General features: G+C 54.7%; 1 protein-coding gene and 3 long non-coding RNA genes across 21 annotated transcripts in view; 1 reads left to right on the plus strand and 3 right to left on the minus strand.

The window, feature by feature from the left end:
- Positions 1–355: 355 nt before the first annotated feature.
- LOC146430025 (uncharacterized) lies at positions 356–1,313 on the minus strand. The gene is made up of 2 exons (XR_014855428.1): positions 1,251–1,313; positions 356–1,138 (listed from the first exon to the last, which is right to left on the minus strand). It is a non-coding gene; the product is annotated as an uncharacterized LOC146430025 (long non-coding RNA).
- Positions 1,314–2,421: 1,108 nt separating this feature from the next.
- Positions 2,422–3,689, minus strand: LOC146430026 (uncharacterized). The gene is made up of 2 exons (XR_014855429.1): positions 3,224–3,689; positions 2,422–3,111 (listed from the first exon to the last, which is right to left on the minus strand). It is a non-coding gene; the product is annotated as an uncharacterized LOC146430026 (long non-coding RNA).
- Positions 3,690–4,276: 587 nt separating this feature from the next.
- On the minus strand, positions 4,277–5,458 carry LOC146430027 (uncharacterized). The gene is made up of 2 exons (XR_014855430.1): positions 5,197–5,458; positions 4,277–5,084 (listed from the first exon to the last, which is right to left on the minus strand). It is a non-coding gene; the product is annotated as an uncharacterized LOC146430027 (long non-coding RNA).
- Positions 5,459–12,127: 6,669 nt separating this feature from the next.
- The window catches only part of GRIN1 (glutamate ionotropic receptor NMDA type subunit 1), a 38,878-nt gene continuing 28,937 nt past the window's right edge, over positions 12,128–22,068 (plus strand). For 6 of the 18 annotated variants that reach the window (XM_085076494.1, XM_085076498.1, XM_085076492.1 and 3 more), the window contains exons 1-2: positions 12,132–12,562; positions 16,080–16,214. In XM_085076494.1, coding sequence (XP_084932620.1) covers positions 12,305–12,562; positions 16,080–16,214 — 393 coding nt within the window. In that variant the 5' untranslated portion in view covers positions 12,132–12,304. Of the gene's footprint in view, positions 12,563–16,079; positions 16,215–22,068 lie in introns of all 18 variants that reach the window. The other 12 variants (XM_085076490.1, XM_085076499.1, XM_085076489.1 and 9 more) reach the window with 8 other exon arrangements.

Genomic DNA, 22,068 nt, shown 5'->3' on the forward strand with positions numbered 1-22,068 from the left:
GAACATCAGCCATGGGGGTGTCCAACAAACAACCCTCCCAGGCACCAGGCCCCAGGCTATGGGGGAAGTGAAGAGCAATTCCCAAAAGGGCAGGAGGGGGATGAAGCCTTGAAAGCAGGCTCAGTGGGACACCCCAGTTCACAGGGAGCCCGAGCCCCGAGGTGCCTATGCCAGCATCCCCAGGGACCTCCAGTACCGGGAACCCAGAATAAGTAGAAGCTTCAACCATTCTCAATGGCTGCCAGTGCCCAAAAGAATTGCAAAGACGAGCAGGTTTTTTTTTTTTTTTTTTAATAAACAATGTTTTATTTACAGAAGACCAGCAAAACCTATGACTTAAGGTACATCTTTGACTATAAAAATCTTTATAACAACAACAATCTATAGAACGTATTTACGTTGGAGCCTATAGAATAACAAAATTCAAAACATATTTCCATAAGGGTCTAAAGAGTAATAATCTTCAAAACATATTTACAGAAGAACCTATGGGCTAACAATCTTCAAAATATATGTACAGAAAACCTAGAACATCTCGAACATATGTACAGAGGTGTCCCGTCTGTGGCCAGCCTGTCCGCCAGTCCTGAAAGAGAAAGAAGTGGCAAGGGCAGTCCAGGGCACCCCTGAGGGCTGTTCCCTGTGCCCCCAGACTGGCACACACTGGCACAGCGGGACTCTGCTGCCAGCAGTGATCCCAGCTGAGGCTGGGAGTCAGGCCCCAGGCACTGGGATGGGGCTGGAATGGCCCAAAGCAGGCACAGGGCAGGCCAGGGGTGGTGTTTGTGCCCCCAGAATGCAGGGCTCCCCCCAGTACCGTGTCCCTGAGTTGGGCCACCCAGCCCAGCCCCAGCCTGGCAGCAGGGGACCCTCTGTGCCTGTGGGAAGGGCATGGGGAGCACCTCCCTTTCCTGATGCTGGGACTACATCCTCATCCCAGGATCATGGGCTCTTCCTCATCTTCCACATCCACCTCCATATCCTCGATGTCATCTTCCTCGTCCACGTCCATCTCCTCGATGTCCTCTTTCTCATCCACCTCCATCTCCTCAACAAAGTCTTCCTCATCTACCTCCATTTTTTCTTCTGTGTCCACCACCATATCCACTTCCATGTCCTCTACGGTGTCTCCAGCAGGCTGCACCAGGGAGCAAAACCTCAGACTGGGGTCCCTGTGCCACAGCATCCCCACAGGGCTCCGTCCTGCCCAGGCACTCAGGGCTGCCCAGCTCCGTGGAACGGCACTGTACCTTCCCTGCAACAGGAGTGCACATCCTCCTGGGCTTGGTGCTTCCGTGCAGGCAGCAGGAAAATCCAGGCAGCAGGAACAGCTCAGCGCCGACAGCCGCAGCAAAGGGCAACTGAGCAATGACCTCTGGCAGCAGGTGAAGGGTCTGTTGTGGTCGTTTCCAGGTGCCGCACCTTCCGTGTGGTACCCTGTGGCATCTGTGATGTCACAGAAGTTCCAGGGCCACTCTGCAGCGGGAGATGAGGATCGTAGAATGCTTGAATGGCGGAATGCTTTGGCTTGGAAGGGACAATAAAGATGATGGATTCTGGCTCCAAGCTGAACAACCTCCCAGCTGAGACGGTTGCTCCGGACCCAAGGCCTAATGTGGCCTTGGATGTTCCCAGGCATGGAGCATCCACTGCTTCTCTGCACAGCCTGTGCCTGAGCCCACCACCCTCACAGTGCAGAACTTTTTCCCAGCATCAAATCTGTTCCATCTCTCCATCAGTTGGATCCCATTACTCCTTGTCCTGTCACTACAGTTTGTGAGGAGGAAGAGTTGCTCTCTTGCTTCCCTGTGGCCCCTTGACAGACTGGAGAGGTGCTCTGAGGTCTCCACACTACTTTCTCTTCTCCCAGGTCAACAGCCCCAACTTTGTCAGCCTTTCCACATAGGGGAGGTTCCCCAGTGCCCTCAGTAACTTCATGGCCTCCTCTGGAATTCAACAGCTTCCCTGGGAGCACCAGGAACATCAGCCATGGGGGTGTCCAACAAACAACCATCCCAGGCACCAGGCCCCAGGCTATGGGGGAAGTGAAGAGCAATTCCCAAAAGGGCAGGAGGGGGATGAAGCCTTGAAAGCAGGCTCAGTGGGACACCCCAGTTCACAGGGAGCCCGAGCCCCGAGGTGCCTATGCCAGCATCCCCAGGGACCTCCAGTACCGGGAACCCAGAATAAGTAGAAGCTTCAACCATTCTCAATGGCTGCCAGTGCCCAAAAGAATTGCAAAGACGAGCAGGTTTGTTTTTTTTTAATAAACAGTGTTTTATTTACAGAAGACCAGCAAAACCTATGACTTAAGGTACATCTTTGACTATAAAAATCTTTATAACAACAACAATCTATAGAACGTATTTACGTTGGAGCCTATAGAATAACCAAATTCAAAACATATTTCCATAAGGGTCTAAAGAGTAATAATCTTCAAAACATATTTACAGAAGAACCTATGGGCTAACAATCTTCAAAATATATGTACAGAAAACCTAGAACATCTCGAACATATGTACAGAGGTGTCCCGTCAGTGGCCAGCCTGTCCGTCAGTCCTGAAAGAGAAAGAAGTGGCAAGGGCAGTCCAGGGCACCCCTGAGGGCTGTTCCCTGTGCCCCCAGACTGGCACACACTGGCACAGCGGGACTCTGCTGCCAGCAGTGATCCCAGCTGAGGCTGGGAGTCAGGCCCCAGGCACTGGGATGGGGCTGGAATGGCCCAAAGCAGGCACAGGGCAGGCCAGGGGTGGTGTTTGTGCCCCCAGAATGCAGGGCTCCCCCCAGTACCGTGTCCCTGAGTTGGGCCACCCAGCCCAGCCCCAGCCTGGCAGCAGGGGACCCTCTGTGCCTGTGGGAAGGGCATGGGGAGCACCTCCCTTTCCTGATGCTGGGACTACATCCTCATCCCAGGATCATGGGCTCTTCCTCATCTTCCACATCCACCTCCATATCCTCGATGTCATCTTCCTCGTCCACGTCCATCTCCTCGATGTCCTCTTTCTCATCCACCTCCATCTCCTCAACAAAGTCTTCCTCATCTACCTCCATTTTTTCTTCTGTGTCCACCACCATATCCACTTCCATGTCCTCTACGGTGTCTCCAGCAGGCTGCACCAGGGAGCAAAACCTCAGACTGGGGTCCCTGTGCCACAGCATCCCCACAGGGCTCCGTCCTGCCCAGGCACTCAGGGCTGCCCAGCTCCGTGGAACGGCACTGTACCTTCCCTGCAACAGGAGTGCACATCCTCCTGGGCTTGGTGCTTCCGTGCAGGCAGCAGGAAAATCCAGGTAGCAGGAACAGCTCAGCGCCGACAGCCGCAGCAAAGGGCAACTGAGCAATGACCTCTGGCAGCAGGTGAAGGGTCTGTTGTGGTCGTTTCCAGGTGCCGCACCTTCCGTGTGGTACCCTGTGGCATCTGTGATGTCACAGAAGTTCCAGGGCCACTCTGCAGCGGGAGATGAGGATCGTAGAATGCTTGAATGGCGGAATGCTTTGGCTTGGAAGGGACAATAAAGATCATGGATTCTGGCTCCAAGCTGAACAACCTCCCAGCTGAGACGGTTGCTCTGGACCCAAGGCCTAATGTGGCCTTGGATGTTCCCAGGCATGGAGCATCCACTGCTTCTCTGCACAGCCTGTGCCTGAGCCCACCACCCTCACAGTGCAGAACTTTTTCCCAGCATCAAATCTGTTCCAACTCTCCATCAGTTGGATCCCATTACTCCTTGTCCTGTCACTACAGTTCGTGAGGAGGAAGAGTTGCTCTCTTGCTTCCCTGTGGCCCCTTGACAGACTGGAGAGGTGCTCTGAGGTCTCCACACTACTTTCTCTTCTCCCAGGTCAACAGCCCCAACTTTGTCAGCCTTTCCACATAGGGGAGGTTCCCCAGTGCCCTCAGTAACTTCATGGCCTCCTCTGGAATTCAACAGCTTCCCTGGGAGCACCAGGAACATCAGCCATGGGGGTGTCCAACAAACAACCATCCCAGGCACCAGGCCCCAGGCTATGGGGGAAGTGAAGAGCAATTCCCAAACGGGCAGGAGGGGGATGAAGCCTTGAAAGCAGGCTCAGTGGGACACCCCAGTTCACAGGGAGCCCGAGCCCCGAGGTGCCTATGCCAGCATCCCCAGGGACCTCCAGTACCGGGAACCCAGAATAAGTAGAAGCTTCAACCATTCTCAATGGCTGCCAGTGCCCAAAAGAATTGCAAAGACGAGCAGGTTTGTTTTTTTTTAATAAACAGTGTTTTATTTACAGAAGACCAGCAAAACCTATGACTTAAGGTACATCTTTGACTATAAAAATCTTTATAACAACAACAATCTATAGAACGTATTTACGTTGGAGCCTATAGAATAACCAAATTCAAAACATATTTCCATAAGGGTCTAAAGAGTAATAATCTTCAAAACATATTTACAGAAGAACCTATGGGCTAACAATCTTCAAAATATATGTACAGAAAACCTAGAACATCTCGAACATATGTACAGAGGTGTCCCATCTGTGGCCAGCCTGTCCGTCAGTCCTGAAAGAGAAAGAAGTGGCAAGGGCAGTCCAGGGCACCCCTGAGGGCTGTTCCCTGTGCCCCCAGACTGGCACACACTGGCACAGCGGGACTCTGCTGCCAGCAGTGATCCCAGCTGAGGCTGGGAGTCAGGCCCCAGGCACTGGGATGGGGCTGGAATGGCCCAAAGCAGGCGCAGGGCAGGCCAGGGGTGGTGTTTGTGCCCCCAGAATGCAGGGCTCCCCCCAGTACCGTGTCCCTGAGTTGGGCCACCCAGCCCAGCCCCAGCCTGGCAGCAGGGGACCCTCTGTGCCTGTGGGAAGGGCATGGGGAGCACCTCCCTTTCCTGATGCTGGGACTACATCCTCATCCCAGGATCATGGGCTCTTCCTCATCTTCCACATCCACCTCCATATCCTCGATGTCATCTTCCTCGTCCACGTCCATCTCCTCGATGTCCTCTTTCTCATCCACCTCCATCTCCTCAACAAAGTCTTCCTCATCTACCTCCATTTTTTCTTCTGTGTCCACCACCATATCCACTTCCATGTCCTCTACGGTGTCTCCAGCAGGCTGCACCAGGGAGCAAAACCTCAGACTGGGGTCCCTGTGCCACAGCATCCCCACAGGGCTCCGTCCTGCCCAGGCACTCAGGGCTGCCCAGCTCCGTGGAACGGCACTGTACCTTCCCTGCAACAGGAGTGCACATCCTCCTGGGCTTGGTGCTTCCGTGCAGGCAGCAGGAAAATCCAGGTAGCAGGAACAGCTCAGCGCCGACAGCCGCAGCAAAGGGCAACTGAGCAATGACCTCTGGCAGCAGGTGAAGGGTCTGTTGTGGTCGTTTCCAGGTGCCGCACCTTCCGTGTGGTACCCTGTGGCATCTGTGATGTCACAGAAGTTCCAGGGCCACTCTGCAGCGGGAGATGAGGATCGTAGAATGCTTGAATGGCGGAATGCTTTGGCTTGGAAGGGACAATAAAGATGATGGATTCTGGCTCCAAGCTGAACAACCTCCCAGCTGAGACGGTTGCTCCGGACCCAAGGCCTAATGTGGCCTTGGATGTTCCCAGGCATGGAGCATCCACTGCTTCTCTGCACAGCCTGTGCCTGAGCCCACCACCCTCACAGTGCAGAACTTTTTCCCAGCATCAAATCTGTTCCATCTCTCCATCAGTTGGATCCCATTACTCCTTGTCCTGTCACTACAGTTCGTGAGGAGGAAGAGTTGCTCTCTTGCTTCCCTGTGGCCCCTTGACAGACTGGAGAGGTGCTCTGAGGTCTCCACACTACTTTCTCTTCTCCCAGGTCAACAGCCCCAACTTTGTCAGCCTTTCCACATAGGGGAGGTTCCCCAGTGCCCTCAGTAACTTCATGGCCTCCTCTGGAATTCAACAGCTTCCCTGGGAGCACCAGGGACTACATCCTCATCCCAGGATCATGGGCTCTTCCTTACCTTTCTCATTTATCTCCATGTCCTCAGTATCATCCTGCAATGCCTGCAGGCGTTAGTGCCTGTGCTCTGCAGGGCTGATTCCTTGGGGACTTTATCTCTTAGAAAGGACCAGGAGCAGAGTAGGCCTTAGGAGGGTCCTGCTTAGGCTCTCTCTTGGGATGGGGCACAGGAAATTTTTAAAGTCTTATTAACGATATATTTAAAGTCTTATATTTATAGACTTTATATTTAGTTTCAGACTTTGCATTTAAAGTCTCTACAAAACTGCAAAGCCTTTGTGGAAGGTGTGGGCCAAGTGCTGAGGCATGATTGGAGTTTCCCCAGGCATTGCCCACTGCAAGTTGGCTGATCCACATCTCCAGCTGGGGCATTGCAGGGCTGGGATACAAGAGATGCTCTCAGCACCACGGTGGGCTCCTATTGAGGGTACAGGAGGCTGTGGCATGCAGAAAGGTTTCCTGCTTCCTGCCAATGTTGCATTCCAGAGGAGGGAACTCCTGCCTGTTTCTGCACCCATCACTGTGAAGCTGATGTCCTGGGTTTGTCTCTGGAAGGGTTACAAGTTCCAGAGCATCTCATTTGTCATTGACGACTTTTTCCTTCCCTTGTTAGAGTTTCATTGCAGCTCAGTGAGTTTGGAAATGTCCAGAGGTCTCACTCTCTCATTTGCAGGGCACAACTGGGGCGCCTCTGCCCTCCAGTTGCACCTGTCACCACCTAGGCTCTGCTAGGGACAGACAGCCACTTAGACAATCTCCTGTGGCCCCTTTCCCAAGGAGCTTGGCCCCTCCAGCTCTTCAAAATGGTGGGATGGTTTCTGTTTGAGCAGATGCTGCACAGGCACAAACCACCACTCCTTGCAATGGACTGGATGGAGATTGTTGCTGTGTCCCAGTGTTCCCAGAGAGTCCCTGGAGAGTGGTGGGACATTGCTGGGTGTCAGCTCTGCTGTGCAGGCAGGCAGCCCCATCCCATTGGGGAGCTTCCCCAGGGACACCCAAGCTGTTGGGTTGAGTCTGGTGGGGTGCACCAAGGGCTGCAGGGAGGCTGATGTTCCCCCACAGGCTCCACCTTCAGTGACTGCTTCACCACATCTCTTGACCCAGGCTCCAGCATCCTCTGAGGTGAAGAAGTGCAGGAAATCCCCAAGCAGTGACCAGTCTCTCTGCGGTGCTTTCCAGAGTCTGCTTTGTGGCAGTCCCAGGGGACTGGAAGTCCCTGAGGACAAGTTGTCCAATCTCCTGGGACACAATGTGCAGGCAGCTGGAGCACAGCCACCTTTTGGCTGGTTTTCCAGTGGAAAATTGGAATGTTATCAAAATAGAATTTTCCCTACAGTGCATTTCAAACATGCAAATCCTGGTTTTCCCTTAGAAAATGTTCGCAGTTGAACTTCCCACCCCTCCTACTGCACATCTGACTGCGTGTTTCTGCACACCCAGTTCCCTCTGATTGCACAGGAGGTGATTTGGGGTTTCTCATCCTCTTTGCCTCTGGCTGTTAATGTTCCATGTCCCAGCCTCTTACCATTCACCCAAATATCTCCCTGACTGCTCAGGAACACCTTGGTATCCAGAAACCAGACTAACTGCTGGCATCTTGTTTTAACTCCCCCATCCCTGTGCATGCCCAGCTCCCTGGATGAAGGCAGAGCTCTGAGGGATGCTGGGAATGCTTCTGCACATGGGTGATGCAGTGATGCATTAAGCTGACAGTGCAGGGGGACAGACCTGTTGTAGGATGATGCTGCAGCTTCCTTCTGTGACAGCAGGGATTCCAGATGTGCCACACACTCTGCTCAGGAGGGTGGCAAAGGCCTTGGAGGCCTAGAAGTCAATCCTGTGGGGAGAGTCGGGTAAAGCCAACATGGATAAAGCCCATGGATGCCTAGAGCAGGGAACTGTGCTTCTTGGGGACTCCACCAGCCACTTCTGAATTTCAGAGTAGGCTGGGCTGAGTCCCTCCCAACTGGGAAAGCATTTAGGAAGAGCACAGGGCCTGCTTAGGGACAGCAGTCTATCCTGGATGTCATCTGGCAAAGAGCTGGAGACAGGGCTTGGACACCAAAGGGCTGCTCAGACACTCTCACCTTGGTTTCCACCCCATTGCACCTTGCAGCTACCCCATCACAGGAATAGCACCCTTGGGCATGTTCCTCTGCAGACTCCAGTCACAGCCTGTCTGTCTGGGTGGCTGATCCCGTGACAAGGATGTCCTGCTGTGTCCCAGCTACTCACACAAACCACAGTCCCCAGAGCATTGGCAGTGTGGACACACTGTGCCAGCCTCCAGGAGGATTGTAAGGAGCTGCCAGGGCCCTGCACCCTCTCCCTTGTTCACTGTCCCTGCCTCGACCTCAGGCTGGGATTTGGTGCTGCTTTCTGTCCCTTGTGTTGGTGACATGGCAGGGAGCCTCCAAGGGCAGGTAGCCTGTGCCTGCAGGGCACCCAGGGCACAGGACTGCCTGGGAGTGTCTGGGTACCGGAGCAGTGGGAACAGGAGATGTGACGAAACCAGGCAGGAGGTTCTAGCCAAGGTGTGGAGGTGGTGGAGGAGGGGATTGTTGCCTTCTTCTAAATTCACCCCCTGCTGCCTCCGGCTGTGCTGGAACCAGCTGGAAAAAGCTCCTGCATTGCCCAGAGGCCCTGAGGAAAGTATCTGTGCAGGGGCAGTGGTGTCACTATCCTGGAAGGCAGCACAGTCTGACTGCATCCACTCTCACCTCTGCTGGAGCAGCTCATGAGGAGTTTTTCTCCAAGTATTCTCAAGGACCTTTTCTCCATTTTTTTCAGCCTCTTCATAAAGAACGTGGCCCCCAGATCTGTAGGCAGCCTTCCTGTGCAGGGTTCCCCAGTGCTTCCTACAGAGGCTCAAGTCATTGCCAGCTGCTTCTCTGACTCCTCAGGGTGAATCCAAGGACAACAATGCCACCTTTTTGTTTTGAAATTCATGATCTCTCACCCCGCGGTGGTCAGTATTAGAGACCACCTTTACAATCAATGTCTCCACTGGATCCACAGTCATGTCCGAATAGCAGGCCCAACAATACTTGCTTCTACTTTCATGACTCTACATTAACTGTCCTAAAATATGTTCCAGTTCTTGCCTATAAAGCAATCCAAGTGGTTTGGCATCATTATTTGCTGTCTCACATATTTTATCATCAGTGATTTCTTCCAGAGCAAAGGCAGGAATATTGAAGTACTAACCGCATTGCAAGTCCTTTCATCCCTGTAGGAGCACCCATGTCCCATGGCAGTTCCTCAGTACAAGGCCTTGGAGCCTTGCCATGGCCACTCAGCAATTGCTTTGCTCTGTTTTACACCTCAGATTAACCTTGCAGCTGCACATAGGAAGCATTTCCACAGCCTGTGTTGCAGCTACTGCTCTCAATTCCATTTCAGCTTCCGCAAAAGAAGAATTCAGTTGGTTTGGTAGCTTCACAAAGAGCAGCACAAATTGCATATTCCTAATACTTGATTCTGTCTTTTACGTAATTCCCGATTATCTTTTCTACCACTGGGACTGCTGCCTTACCCCAAGGCAGGTGAAGTTTCCAGCTAGGGGGCTGATCCTCTGAACTCTCCAGATTTTACACTGAGTTACTCTGGCTGTGGGAGGAATTATAGCACTCACCGGTGAGGGGACACCTCACCAACACCCATCCCATGCTCATGTCCAGCTCCCCTGCATCCAGAAGGTGGCAGCCATGGAAAACAGGACCACACTACACACGTGGTAGTTGCTAACAGGCAACCGAAGTCAGTTCTTGCCCTAAACCGTGGCTAAAGAGGTTGCCACGATGTGCCAGAAGGCAGTGACAGGGAAAGCAGAGAGCATTCCTGGCTGCAGAGCCCTCTCCAGAATCAGCTGCCGCATGTGGTTGTACTCACCATGTACACAGCTCCCACCCGGGAAAGTCCTGCACACACCCTCTGCCTTCAGAGGATCAGAGAGCCTGAGGACACAGCAAGAGGGAGACTCATGCGGTGACAACATCTGTGCTGGCTGAGCCTGGCTGCTGGGCATTGTGATCCAGGCTGTTCCTGGTGCCAGCACAACATGGACAGGTGGAGGCATGACCTGAGAGAGGAGCAGGTATTTATCAGATCTCTGCCACTGTGCCAGAAACAAGAGTCTCTGGAGACAAAAAATGAATGGAGGCACAGAGGGAAGAACCTGCCTCCTGAGCATGGTCACCCCAGACTCCTGGGCAACACAAGAGAGACTCAATAGCTGCACTCCTTCTCCCTGCAGGGAACTCCAGGTAATAAGAGGGAAAGAGCTCTTGCACTCCAAATAACATTTCAAAGCCTGCCCTTTTCCTTTGTCTTCTCTGCCAAGTCCCCTGCTGTGGCCAGGTCTTGACTTTGTTATTCTACTGCCATCACACCCACCACGATCCAGGTCTGTACAGCCCACTCCAGAACAGTTTCTTCCCACACAACCTATTGCAGGTGCACCTAGTCAGCAGTGGATGTAATGAAGTCAGCTCTGTGCACACTAAGGGTAGGGGTGCAACTCTCTTTGACTTGCACCCTTTGTCCCTTCAAGACAAACCCACACTGTGTGAATCCAGCAAGGCCCTCAGCTCCATGCATGGAGGAGTGGGAACAACACGGTGACACCGAAAAGGGTTAAGCTTGCCTGGAAATCTGTTCCAAGAGCACAGCAGGGTTGGTGTGGAGCTCCATGCCAAGCACGGCAAGAGTTAAGGCGAGGTGGGGCCATTTTCCTTCTCTCACGGGGCACGTCACCACCTCCATGGGCTTCTTTGCTTTGCCAAGCCATGGTTTGCAGCTTCCTGAGAGGGTCTCCCAGCTAGAAGGGGCTGCACAGCCTCCAGAGCCCTCGCACGCTGAGCCCTGCGGCATTACACAACGGCCATTTTGCTCCTGCAGCTCCTTCCGAGTGCATGTGGGCAATGTGGGACACAGGCAAAATGGTTTCCATGGCAACTCGCACTTCAGAGATGCCAGTGAGAAAATTTGCGTTGGGGGAAAATATTCTGCTTCAACTCACGTTGCAAAGGAAGGACAGAGGTGGGCTGCAGCAGCACCCCAGAAATGGCAGTGTAAAAATATCCCTGGTGATTTTGGTTCTGCAGTGCTCAGTCTATTCCCTGCCTGGGCTGGCTGTGGTGTTTGTCCCATGCAGTGACAAAGCAAGACTTTGTCACTACCTGCAACCCCATTGTTTTTCTCCAAGAAGGCCAAAGTGGCAACTCTGGGGAGAAATGTGCTGTTCTGGCCACCTCACCCCTCTGGCCCTGGAACGGGACAGACATGGTCCAGGAGTGAAACTCAGTCTCTTTCCACCATGGAGCTGGCCTGTCCTCCAGTTGTTGGCCACTGGCTGCTGTGCCTCCATTTCCTTAAGGGAGGCTAATGGTATCAGGTAGATTATGAGAACCCCAAGAAATCTCAGCAGAGAAACCTTAAGGTCATATCCCAGAGTAATATTGTGAATTTAATAGAGGGAAATGGCTGAATGCCCTGTGAGCTAACGTCTGGAAGAGTGGTAGCTGTGTCTGGAGGGACAGAGTGAAGCCAAGGAACCAGGCTGAGCTTCTGTTGAACATCTCTGCCCAGGAGCTCTGTTGGTCAAGGGAGGGTTCTCCAGCACTGGAGCGAACACAGACTGTGACAGAGTTCATGTCACACACAGCTGTCCCCAGGCAGCACTGGGGAAGCGTGTTATTCAGAGGTGATGCATAACTGGGAATATTGGTGTGGAGAACAAACCCACAGACCCTGTTTTACTCCCAGTCTGGTGGGGTTATGCCTGGAGAAGTCCCTGCTTTACTCAATGCCTGGTGTGTCTGTGCCTTCCAAGGCACCGGGAATGCTCTGATTCCAAAAGGGCACTGCAGGCGAAAAGGGCGGAGCGGGACCTCCAGAGCTCAGCCCCGGACGAGCTGTGCATCCCCCGCACCAGCGACGCTCACCCCGCACCCTGCAGCCGCGGTCCCGGCAGGGGACAGCGGGACCCCGAGCTCTGCGAGAGGGTGTCACCGACCCCGCAGCACCCCGAGTTTGGGGGGGCTCTGCCGCAGCGCCCGGGGCGGGCGGGGGTCTCGGGGGCGGGCGCGGGGCGGGCGCTGCGGCAGCGCGGGGCGGGCGGGGCGGAGCGGAGCGGCGGCAGCGGCGCGGGCGCTTCAGCACCGGGGAGAGCGCCCGGGAGCGCCGGGAGCGCCCGCACCGCCCGCACCGCCCGCGCCGAGCGCGCCGGGCACAGCCCGGGATCGGGCCCATGGGGCCGCGCTGAGCAGGGCGGGCGGCCCGCGGGGCGGGCGGGCGGGAGGGCGCGGAGGGCCCGGCGGGCTCCGGGCCGCCCGTGGATGAGCACCATGCGGCTGCTGCTGCTCGCCCTCCTCTTCTCCTCGTCCTTCGCCCGCGCCGGCTGCGACCCCAAGATCGTCAATATCGGCGCGGTGCTGAGCACCAAGAAGCACGAGCAGATCTTCCGCGAGGCGGTGAACCAGGCCAACAAGCGGCACGGCACCTGGAAGCTCCAGCTCAACGCCACCTCTGTCACACACAAGCCCAATGCCATCCAGATGGCCCTGTCCGTCTGCGAGGACCTCATCTCCAGCCAGGTACCCCGGACCGGCGACCCCCTCCCCGCCCCGTCCCCTGCGGGACCCGAGCCGCCGTCCCCGCAGCCACTCCGCCCCCGGCCCCGCGGTGCCCCCGGTGCCCCTCGGCCGAGCCGCGGCGTGCGGGGTCCTGCCCGGGGCCCGGGGCGCTCTGCCCGCATTGCAGCCTTTATGTAAGCGCGGCCGGCTGCGCGCTCCCCGCACCCCCGGGCACGCACGGGCACCCGCACACAGCCCGGACACGCACGGGCACCCACAGACACCCTAAGTGTGCACAGGCACCCTCACACTCGACGGGGAGCACACGGTACTCCCACATACACCCTGGGGCGCGCACAGGTGCCTGCGCAGCCCCCGGGCACAGACGGGGAGCACACGCATCCCCTCCGGGGGCACATATGGGCTCGCACACACACCCCGAGGCACGCATGGCTACCTGCAACCCCCACCCGGGCCACACATGGGCTCACACACACCCCGGGGTGCACATGGGCATCCACACACCCAAGGGGCACACACAGGTTCACACCAGCACCCTGGGGCACACACAGTCACACACACACACCCCTCAGGGCACACATGGCATCACACATGCACCATGGGATGCACACAAGTACCCACACACTCACCAGGGCGCACACAGGCTCACACAAGAAGCCCAGGCACACAGAGACACGCACACAGAGACACACACACACATGCCCTGGGCGCACACAGAGACACACACACACATGCCCTGGGCGCACACTGACTCACACATACACATGGCCTTGGCACACACAGGCTCCCATGCACCAAATGGGTGCACATACAGGTCCATCCAGTGTTGTGCCCGCAGACAGCAACATGCATGTACACGTACACCACACACAGACGCATCATGGACACACAGAGCTCCATATGAGCATCCCCAAACTGTGGGGAGATGCAGGCACGGGGAACCATGTGCATGCATACACACTGTGCACTCACACACTCTGTGGGAATGCCCACGGGTTGCACTTCATGTGCACATACCCATTCCATGTGCACACACATTCCATGTGCACACACACATAGAATGTGCACACATGAATTTGAGTGTGCAAACATGGGCTCACGCACAACACGGGTGTCTGCACTTGTGCCAGCATGCACACCTGCTGTGACACAGGGACACACACATCTGTGTGCAGGCATGCCAGCACACCCACTGCCCCACACACCCGGGACACAAGCACACAAGACTGCGGCTGCAGACACACAGGCACAGCATGCACAGACACACAAACACAGAATGCACACCTGTACAGACACACAGACATACAGGAACAGTGTGCACAGAGTCACAGACACAGAATTGTGTCTTGCAGACACACAGACACCGCAAGCACACCCGCTCAGACTCGGAGTGCGCTGTGTATGAGCACAGCACGATCCTGTGTGCACGGCTCACTCTCAGCATTCCTGAGGGGTTACTCCGAACTCTCGGTGGTGGTGGGTGCAGCCTGGAGTGCCCCGGGCAGCCCGTGGCCTGGCCTCTCCACCTCCCCTGCGTGTGCTCTCGGTGCCGAGCCCGGCTAACCAGCCCCAGTCCCCTCAGTCGGGGCCATCAGGGGGGCAGACAGGAAGGTACAAATCCATCCCCTCCTCCAACACACCGCCGCACATGCAGCGTGAAAGGTCTGCGCGGAGGCATGCGCAGGTGCAAACGCACCCAAATTGCATGAACGCTCCCTCCACGGAGCCTCACACACCCCAAGACGCAGAGAAATGCGTGTGCACACCCAGGCACACACAGCCAGGGAAGGGAGGGGGCTGGACGGTCCGAGTGGAGCAGAGCTGACACCTTTGCAGCTCAGCTGCCCAGTGTGGAGGTGGAGGATGGCTGGAGACATCCCTGAGGAGGTGGCCAAGCCGGGCAGCAGGGGATGTGCCTGACCCCCGCTGTCCGGCGGCAGCAGGACGGGGCTCAGTCCGGTCCCGCACTGAGCCGAGGCTCCATTTGCTGCTCCCAGCTGATGGATGCCCATGTCCGTGCCTCCTCCAAGCCTTGTCCCCACGCAAACCCCACGGAGCGCCGGGCTGCTGCTGGCACATCCCTGCGTGAGCGGGGGATGCGGGAGGCCGCTGAGCCGAGGCGCAGAGCGGGCTGTGGGTGTTGGGGTCGTGGTCGCCGCTCTGCCCCAATACGCAGGTCTTGTCCCTGCCCCAGGGCCCCAGAGCGGGACACGGGTCCCTCGGTCCTCGCTCGCTGGCGCTGTGCCCGAGCAGGGGGGCTGCGAGGCAGAGGAGGGGCTGGCAGCCCGCGCATGCAAAATGGCTCCTGTCGGCACTGCTGTGCGGCACAGCACAGCCCGAGCCCGAGCCCCCACACAGCCCCCGGCACTGTCCCCGAGCCTGCTCCTGTCCCAGGGCCGCGCCCAAGCCCTGCTGGGTTCAGGTCCTCCCCCACTGTGTCAGCACCGGGCTCCTCTGCCCAGGGCATCCCCTCCTCCTGCCTCCCCAGGACCTCCCCAACCTCTTCTCTAGCGATTTCTCCCTACTGCCACGTAGGAAGGATCTTTAGCCCCTGCCCCAGCTCTCTCTGCACCCTCAATTTACTCCCACTCAATGCCAAGCAGGATCCTCCCTCCTCCTCCAGACCACAGGGCCCCTTCCCCAGGCAAGCTTCCTCTTCTTCTCCTGTCCCGGCAATCTGTCCTTCCAGCCCAGGCGCAGAGCACATCCTGGAGCCCCAGGGCAGATGCTTGGACAAGGAAGTGTTATTTCCTTTAGACATCAAAGTCCTTGCACTGATTCGCCCTAGCTGGAGACCTGTCACCAGCTGGGGACATTCCTTGTGCTGTGAAAGGGCATGGGTGTAACAAAGGATCCCCTAGGGATTACCCAGCTCCTTCCTCTCCCTTTGACACAAAGTAGGGCACTGCTGGAGACCAAAATGCCAGCTCTGCCGTAAGAGCAGGATTTTGCTGAGATCCTCCTTCCCCATTTTGGTACAGCCCAGATCGCTGCGCCTCCTCTCCCAGGCTGAGGGTAGATCCCTGCTCCTGCCCCCGCCCTCCAGGCTCTGCCGTTCCTGCGTGCCTAGGGCCAGATGGCTGATTCGCTCCCTGGCTCTGCGCTCCCGCTCCCGCCACAGTCCCTGCTGACCACTTTGTTTGTAATAGTCCTCAGAGGGGAATTACAACCGACTATTAAATGTGTGGTTAAAGAAATCGCATTACATAGTGTGACTGGAAGGGAGATGCTTCCCTTTAATCTGTAATCCATGGAAGTTATTAGTTTAGCGAGCAGAGCGGTCGGACACGGCATTCCATTAGGATATAACCCTGGGCAGAGCCATCGCCTCCAGCCGTGGCACAGCACCCCTGGCTCCCAGCACAGCCCTTGCTTCCCTGTTCCCAGTTATTTCAGTACTGTTATCATGTTAACATGGGGCTGTTTAACATTGCAGAAAAGAAAAGGAAAAAAATCAAGCTCTATGGCCAATGTGCTCCTGTGAAATAATGTTTGTGTCATGTATCCTGTCCTACAGGTCTATGCAATATTAGTTAGTCACCCTCCTGCTCCCAACGATCACCTAACACCAACACCTGTATCATACACAGCTGGCTTCTACAGGATCCCTGTCATTGGTCTGACAACACGCATGTCTATATATTCTGATAAGGTAACTGATGCATGTTTCTGGTCTAGTGCCTCATACATGTGCTGTAAATCAAGAGTGCCCGTCAGGAGGGTTAATGATGTCTACACTCTCTCTGTGTCTGTCCGTCCACCCTCTCCAGCCCAGCCTGCAGCTCCCTCTCTCTCTCTCTCCTGCATTCTAGGGTACATGATTTTTTTGCAGCTGCCACTGTTGACCTACATAGTGCTGGATGATTTCTGCAGCGGTGCTCTGCCAGGCTGCTGGGCTCGCTGCTCTCCAGCCATGGCAAAGGCATGAGCTAGCTCCTGCCCTGCTCGCTACTGACAGCCAGGGGCTTCTGGGGGCTCTGGGGGCCTGTGGAGGGCCAGGAGGATCCTATTAGAGCCTGTACATGGGGCAGGATGTCTCTGGGGCTTGGAGGTTGTTTGGTTGCATTCACTTCCCTGGGTTTGTGGGATATTGTTGTGGGAGATAACAGAATATCCTGTGGCTTCAAATGACATTCAGTCTGGCCAGCACTCAAGACAGATGTTCAAATTCCAGTGTCTCAAACCACTGCAGTTGTCCTTGTGGGAGCACAGAGACTTCCAGGCTGGTTGAGGTCCTGCCATGTGCAGGCAGTGCCTGAGCCATGAGGTGCTGCCCTGGCCCTCAGCTCATAGCCTGTCTGGCAAACACCTAAAGCTTTAGCAAAAGCAAAAGGAGGAGCTGAGCAGAGCCAGGCCTTCCAAATGCCATTGCAGGATTTCATCCAGGCACACGAGCTCAGTGGGTGAGATCGAGCCTGTTTCGAAGCACGAATCGGCCTTTGCTTGGAGAATGTGAATATTCACAAATGTAAATGTTCAGTGCAAAAATAGTCACTCCGCCTACATGCTAAATAAAGTCAAATTTCAGGAGGGAGGAGCAGAGGCTCCCAGAGATGCACCAGCAGCACTGTTTGGCTGGAGCAGCAGCAGGTCTTGGCATCTCCCACCAATGAAGCTGTGTCAGGGTGGTCAGCAAGCCAAGACTGTCAGTGCCAGTGATGGTGGCTGGCAGGGCTGGGGACCTGCACTCCCTGGCAGGGTCCCACCAGGCATGGTTAGAGGGAAAGGGATGGACACAGAGCTGACAGAGCAGGCAGGAAGCATGCAGGAGGAATTTGCTTTGAGCTGCTGTGGGGAGGAAAGAGATCTGATAGAAATGTCACTGAGAGGGTCCTTGTCACAGGGCCCGTGATGGCAGGGAGAGGGGACCCTGCACCTCATGGGTCCTGCTCCATCTCTGCAGGGCTGTGCTCAGCAAAGCAGCCACCTCTCCACAGCACTTGTGTTGGCCAGCCTCATGCTGGCCTGGAGTGCTCACCCCGAGGGGCTGGGCACAGCTCTCTGCTTCTGCCAGTTTTTCCTATTTAAAACATGTTTTCTGCAAAACAGGCTCATAAACCCCACCTAGCTCACTTCAGGGCTGAAGGAGTGACCCACAGCTGCACTGGTGACCCAGTGTGGTGGTAGGGAGATGCCCTCCATGGAATATTTGGGATGTTGAGCAGGTTCAGGGCTGTGGGGTGCACTTACCTGGCACGGACTGCACAGGGAGCCCACACTGCCCACCCCAAGCACCCTCTGAGCACTCCTGCCTGGCCTCATGCTCAGCCTCCTGCCCACCAAGGCTTAGAGCTCTCTGCAGAGCAGGGAGTTGCAGGCAGGAGATGGGCAAAGGCAGGACTGGGTAGAGGAGCAAAGAATGTTGGACAGTGGAGGGAACAGCAAAGGGAATCCATGGGAATGGAGTGGGGGACAGAGGGAAGTGAAGAGGGATGTGGGAAAGGACAGTGCAAGGCTCTGCACACTCCATGCAGGACAGGCTGGCTTGTCACACAGGGATATTCAGCTGTTCCCTTTTTGGTTTCCAGCTTTCTTTCTTTTTTGTTTTAATTCAGGAAATTATATCTTTCAGTTTAGTTTCTATGGAAACAAGCTTGTAGGAGCACTTTGTATGTACGCCCCTAATTGGTTTTGGAGGCATCAGGCAATTTTAGCTAAATTTTGCAGGGGTTTGAAGTTGGTTTAATTATGGTACTTTCAAGGCTACCAGGGGAGGAAAGGTGTGCACCGCAGCACAGATAGGTTTGGCCAGTGCATTTTGATGCTTTCAGAGCATCTCCAGTTGAGCACAGTGGTCCATGAGCTGTAACCAGGCTTTTAACAAAGATACCGGAGGGAAGTGAGTTTTACTGCTCCCACAACTATTTGTTATAGGTATGATATTGCAGTTATCAGGCTGAGCACTCTGGCTTGGCAGTCTTTGGCCTCCTTTTAGGTACATCTTATGAAATCATGACCTGTTCCTTCACTGAGACCCGCACACCATCCAGCATAGTCCTACCTGCCAGGGAGGGCTCTCTGGAATCCCAGTCACCTTTGAGTGAGGTCAGCAGAGAACTGGGGAAGAGGGAGTCTCAAGGTAAAGGCAGCAGAGTGGTGCCCATCACTGTGGTGTCCATCACTACAGAGGACCCTCCATGGAGACTTCAGGGACTGAGCACTGCAAAAATCCCACTCTGACCTCCCCATGCTGGGCCCCTGCATGGCCAGGCTGGACTGTGCTTTAGTGCTCCTGTCCTCCGTGGGTCACGGGGGGTGTTTATATCTCCTTTGCGTCTTAGCTGAAAAAACTAGATGACATTGACATCTTGGCAACATGAAAAATGTGAGATGACAGAGTGTGTGAGAGCAAAGCCTGGGGGGAAGTGCTCAACTCAGGAGGCAGGAAGGTCTGGTGCTGTTCAAGACATGCTGTCTCACCACCATGTGAGACTCCTCTGACGTGGGGGTGAAGGGACACCAGGGTGCCCAGAGGTGCTGAGCCCCTCACACCTCCCCCCCCAGCAGATTATTGCAGCAGAGAATCAGGGGTTTTTTAAGAGACCTTCTCTGGAGCTGAAAGAATTGGAAAATGGAGTTTAGACATGCTGCACTTGGAGAGCTTTTTCAATTCCAGCACCTGGTCCTGGTAGCTGAAGTGAGATCTGTCTCTATCTTTCTCTCTCTCCAGCCTGGGGCTGGCTTTTCCCTCTGGTTCCTGGTCTTAGTGGAACAATTCCATGCCCTCCCAGGGGTTATTCACTGACAGGGCTGTTCTTCTTTGTTACTGGTGTTGCTGGCAGCCAGTGCTTGGCAGAAACCCCGTTTGGGTGGGAAGATGGAGAACTGGGGAGAAAAGTGGCTCTCCTTGACCAAGGTCAGGGTCAGAACCCCTTCATTGGCACCCACAAGTGATGACTGGAGAGGCTGCTTGGTGCAGCACAGAGGCGTTTGCCGTGGGATTGGGGAGCACAACCCTCAGCAGGGCAGAACAACCCTCAGCAGAGCAGCCTGGAATGTGCCAGAGCAGACACACGTGATGGTCTGATGGAGCCCACACATCCCAGCAGATCTCCACAGGCTCTCAGATTCCAGCTGGGAGCAGGACAGAGCAGCCCTACCACCCCACAGTGGCCATGCCCCAGAGGCTGCCCCATCCCTTCCTCTGTGCACTGCAGGGAAAGGCAAGAGAGAGCATTTGAGTCTGAGCTCCCCATCCCTCTGCCCCCAAAATCCCTCTGCACATGTCTGAGCTATCACAGAGTTATCTCAGCTCCCTCCCACGGCCACAGCTGTCATGTGGGGCAGTGGGCAGGCTCCTTCCATGGAGTCACTGGCCAACACTTCTTTTGCATGCCCAGCTGGTGAATTTTACCAAATTTTCAGGCACTTTATAGATTGTGAGCTCTGTCAATCTCTTTGAAATTTCCCAGGCAGCTCTGTTTGGGACTGCATTGCTAGAAGGGGGACTGACCCCACTGCCATAGGTGATGAAGGAAAAGCACATTGCTCCCTTAAGCCTGTAGGAAAACTCACTCCCCCAGCCATGGACTCTGAGCTGTGCTGGGCCCTTGGGCAGACAGAAATGAAGAAGGTGACAAACCCTTCACTCATGGACCTGCACAGGGCCCTGATGTGACACATGTGCACTGCCTGGTGTCCCCCCAGCCAAGCCCTTTCCCCTAAGGATAAAATCTCCATCAAAAGGCACCCACAGTGCTCTCCTGCAGGCATGGCATGGCCTCCTGCAGCCAGTGCACAGGGATTCCAGCACCCAGGCACGTTCCCTGCAGGGGTGGATGCACTCACATGCTTTCTGCAGGTCCAGGCTTACATCTGTGCATGCACAGTCAGTGCTTTCACACAGACATGATCTACTCAAACACCTCCTCTTTGTATGTATTGCATCAATTATTTGCAGTTCTCAAGTTCTGACCCCACACAGAATCATCACAGAATCCCAGACTGGTTTGGGTTGGAAGGGACCTTAAAGTCCATCCAGTCCCACACCCTGCCACGGGCAGGGACACCTTCCACTGTCCCAGGTTGCTCCAAGTCCTGTCCAACCTGGCCTTGGACACTTCCAGGGATTCAGGGGCAGCCACAGCTTCTCTGGGCATCCTGTGCCAGGGCCTGCCCACCCTCACAGGGAATATCCCCAACCTCTCAACCATGCTCACTCCAGTGCATTTTGGCTCCAGCCCCCTGGGTTTCTTCTGAGCTTGGGCACCCAACTGTATTTACAGCCTTTTTGCAGAAATAGAGCACAGAGGGGGAGCACAGGGCTGAGCACTCAGGTGTGGGTGAGCTGTAGGAAGGTTTTGCAGCAGGCTGGGGTTGGTGGGAGCCATTTCCATGCTCACACTCCAGCAGCAGGCACACTCAAGAGGACAGCAAGGGGTGAGGATCCTACAAAACATCCTACAAGACCAACTGTGGATTTGTAATGAGGAGCAGCTTTTCCTGTGTGCCTGATCTGAGGGGAGGCAGTGATGACCCTCAAGAGCCCCGAGTTCAAGTACTTGGAGCAGCACATAAGGGTCAGAGCTGGTGCAGCTCAGTGAGCCCACACACCCTGCTGTCTGTCTCACAGAGGCTGTGCTTAAAAAACAGATCTTTTATAGCAGTTATTTGCCTAAAAATGGGCTAATTAGGATGCATAATTCATTGCATCCCCATCCTTTGCAATGCAGCCCACATGCCCATGTCCAGGAGAGCTCTGTGCTGGGTTTCAGAGGGCTATGACAGAGATGGGGGTTATCAAATCACACAAAGTCAGATTCCCAAGTGCCTCTGCACAGCACAGGTTGGGCATGTGACCTTTTGGGGGACCCCAATTTCATTTTTCTGCCAATCTTTGGCCCTTGCAGAGGTGCTCACAAGTCCCAGGGGCTTCAAAAGCTGTGCATAGACTGTGAGTGCTCATCCTTAGACCTCAGCTCAGCACTCAGCATCTATTTTTCTTCGTTATCCTATTTGAATACCACAATTCAGTGATCCAAGTGCTGAGGTACCACCAGAGCCTCTCCATGACCCTTTTGACATCACCTCAGAATGCAAATTTGCCTGGACTGTTAAACCAACTTGCCCCCCCTCCAAAGTTTGCGGTAAATTGCTCCTCTGTGGGTTCCTGCTCCAAACCCACTGATATGTATTTACAATACTTAAGAAAGTCACGATCAGTTTAAACACCACTTTTGCAAGGTGGTTGGGAAAATAGGAAATAGTTTGATGCAATATACTGAAATTTCAAAGATTTTTTTCATTTCAAAAGGGGATTGAAAGAATTTTGATAGAATTTTGATTTTTTTTTTAGTCTATGTTTTTCTGATTTCTATTTTTAATATTTGCTATTTTGTTCTTTTTTCACCTCTTTTCTCTCTTCTGATTTTTTTTCCCATTTTCATTTTCCCTGGATTTCCTTAAAGCAATTAAAAATGTTCAGAGGTTAGCAATTAAAAATGCTCAGGGGTTAAAAATTAAAAATGCTTAGATCCAGACAGTGTGCCCCTGGCCCAAGCTGTGCA

Source organism: Lichenostomus cassidix, chromosome 17 (assembly GCF_008360975.1).
Source record: "Lichenostomus cassidix isolate B80296 chromosome 17, HeHo_3.0, whole genome shotgun sequence".
In the NCBI taxonomy this organism is placed as follows: domain Eukaryota; kingdom Metazoa; phylum Chordata; class Aves; order Passeriformes; family Meliphagidae; genus Lichenostomus; species Lichenostomus cassidix.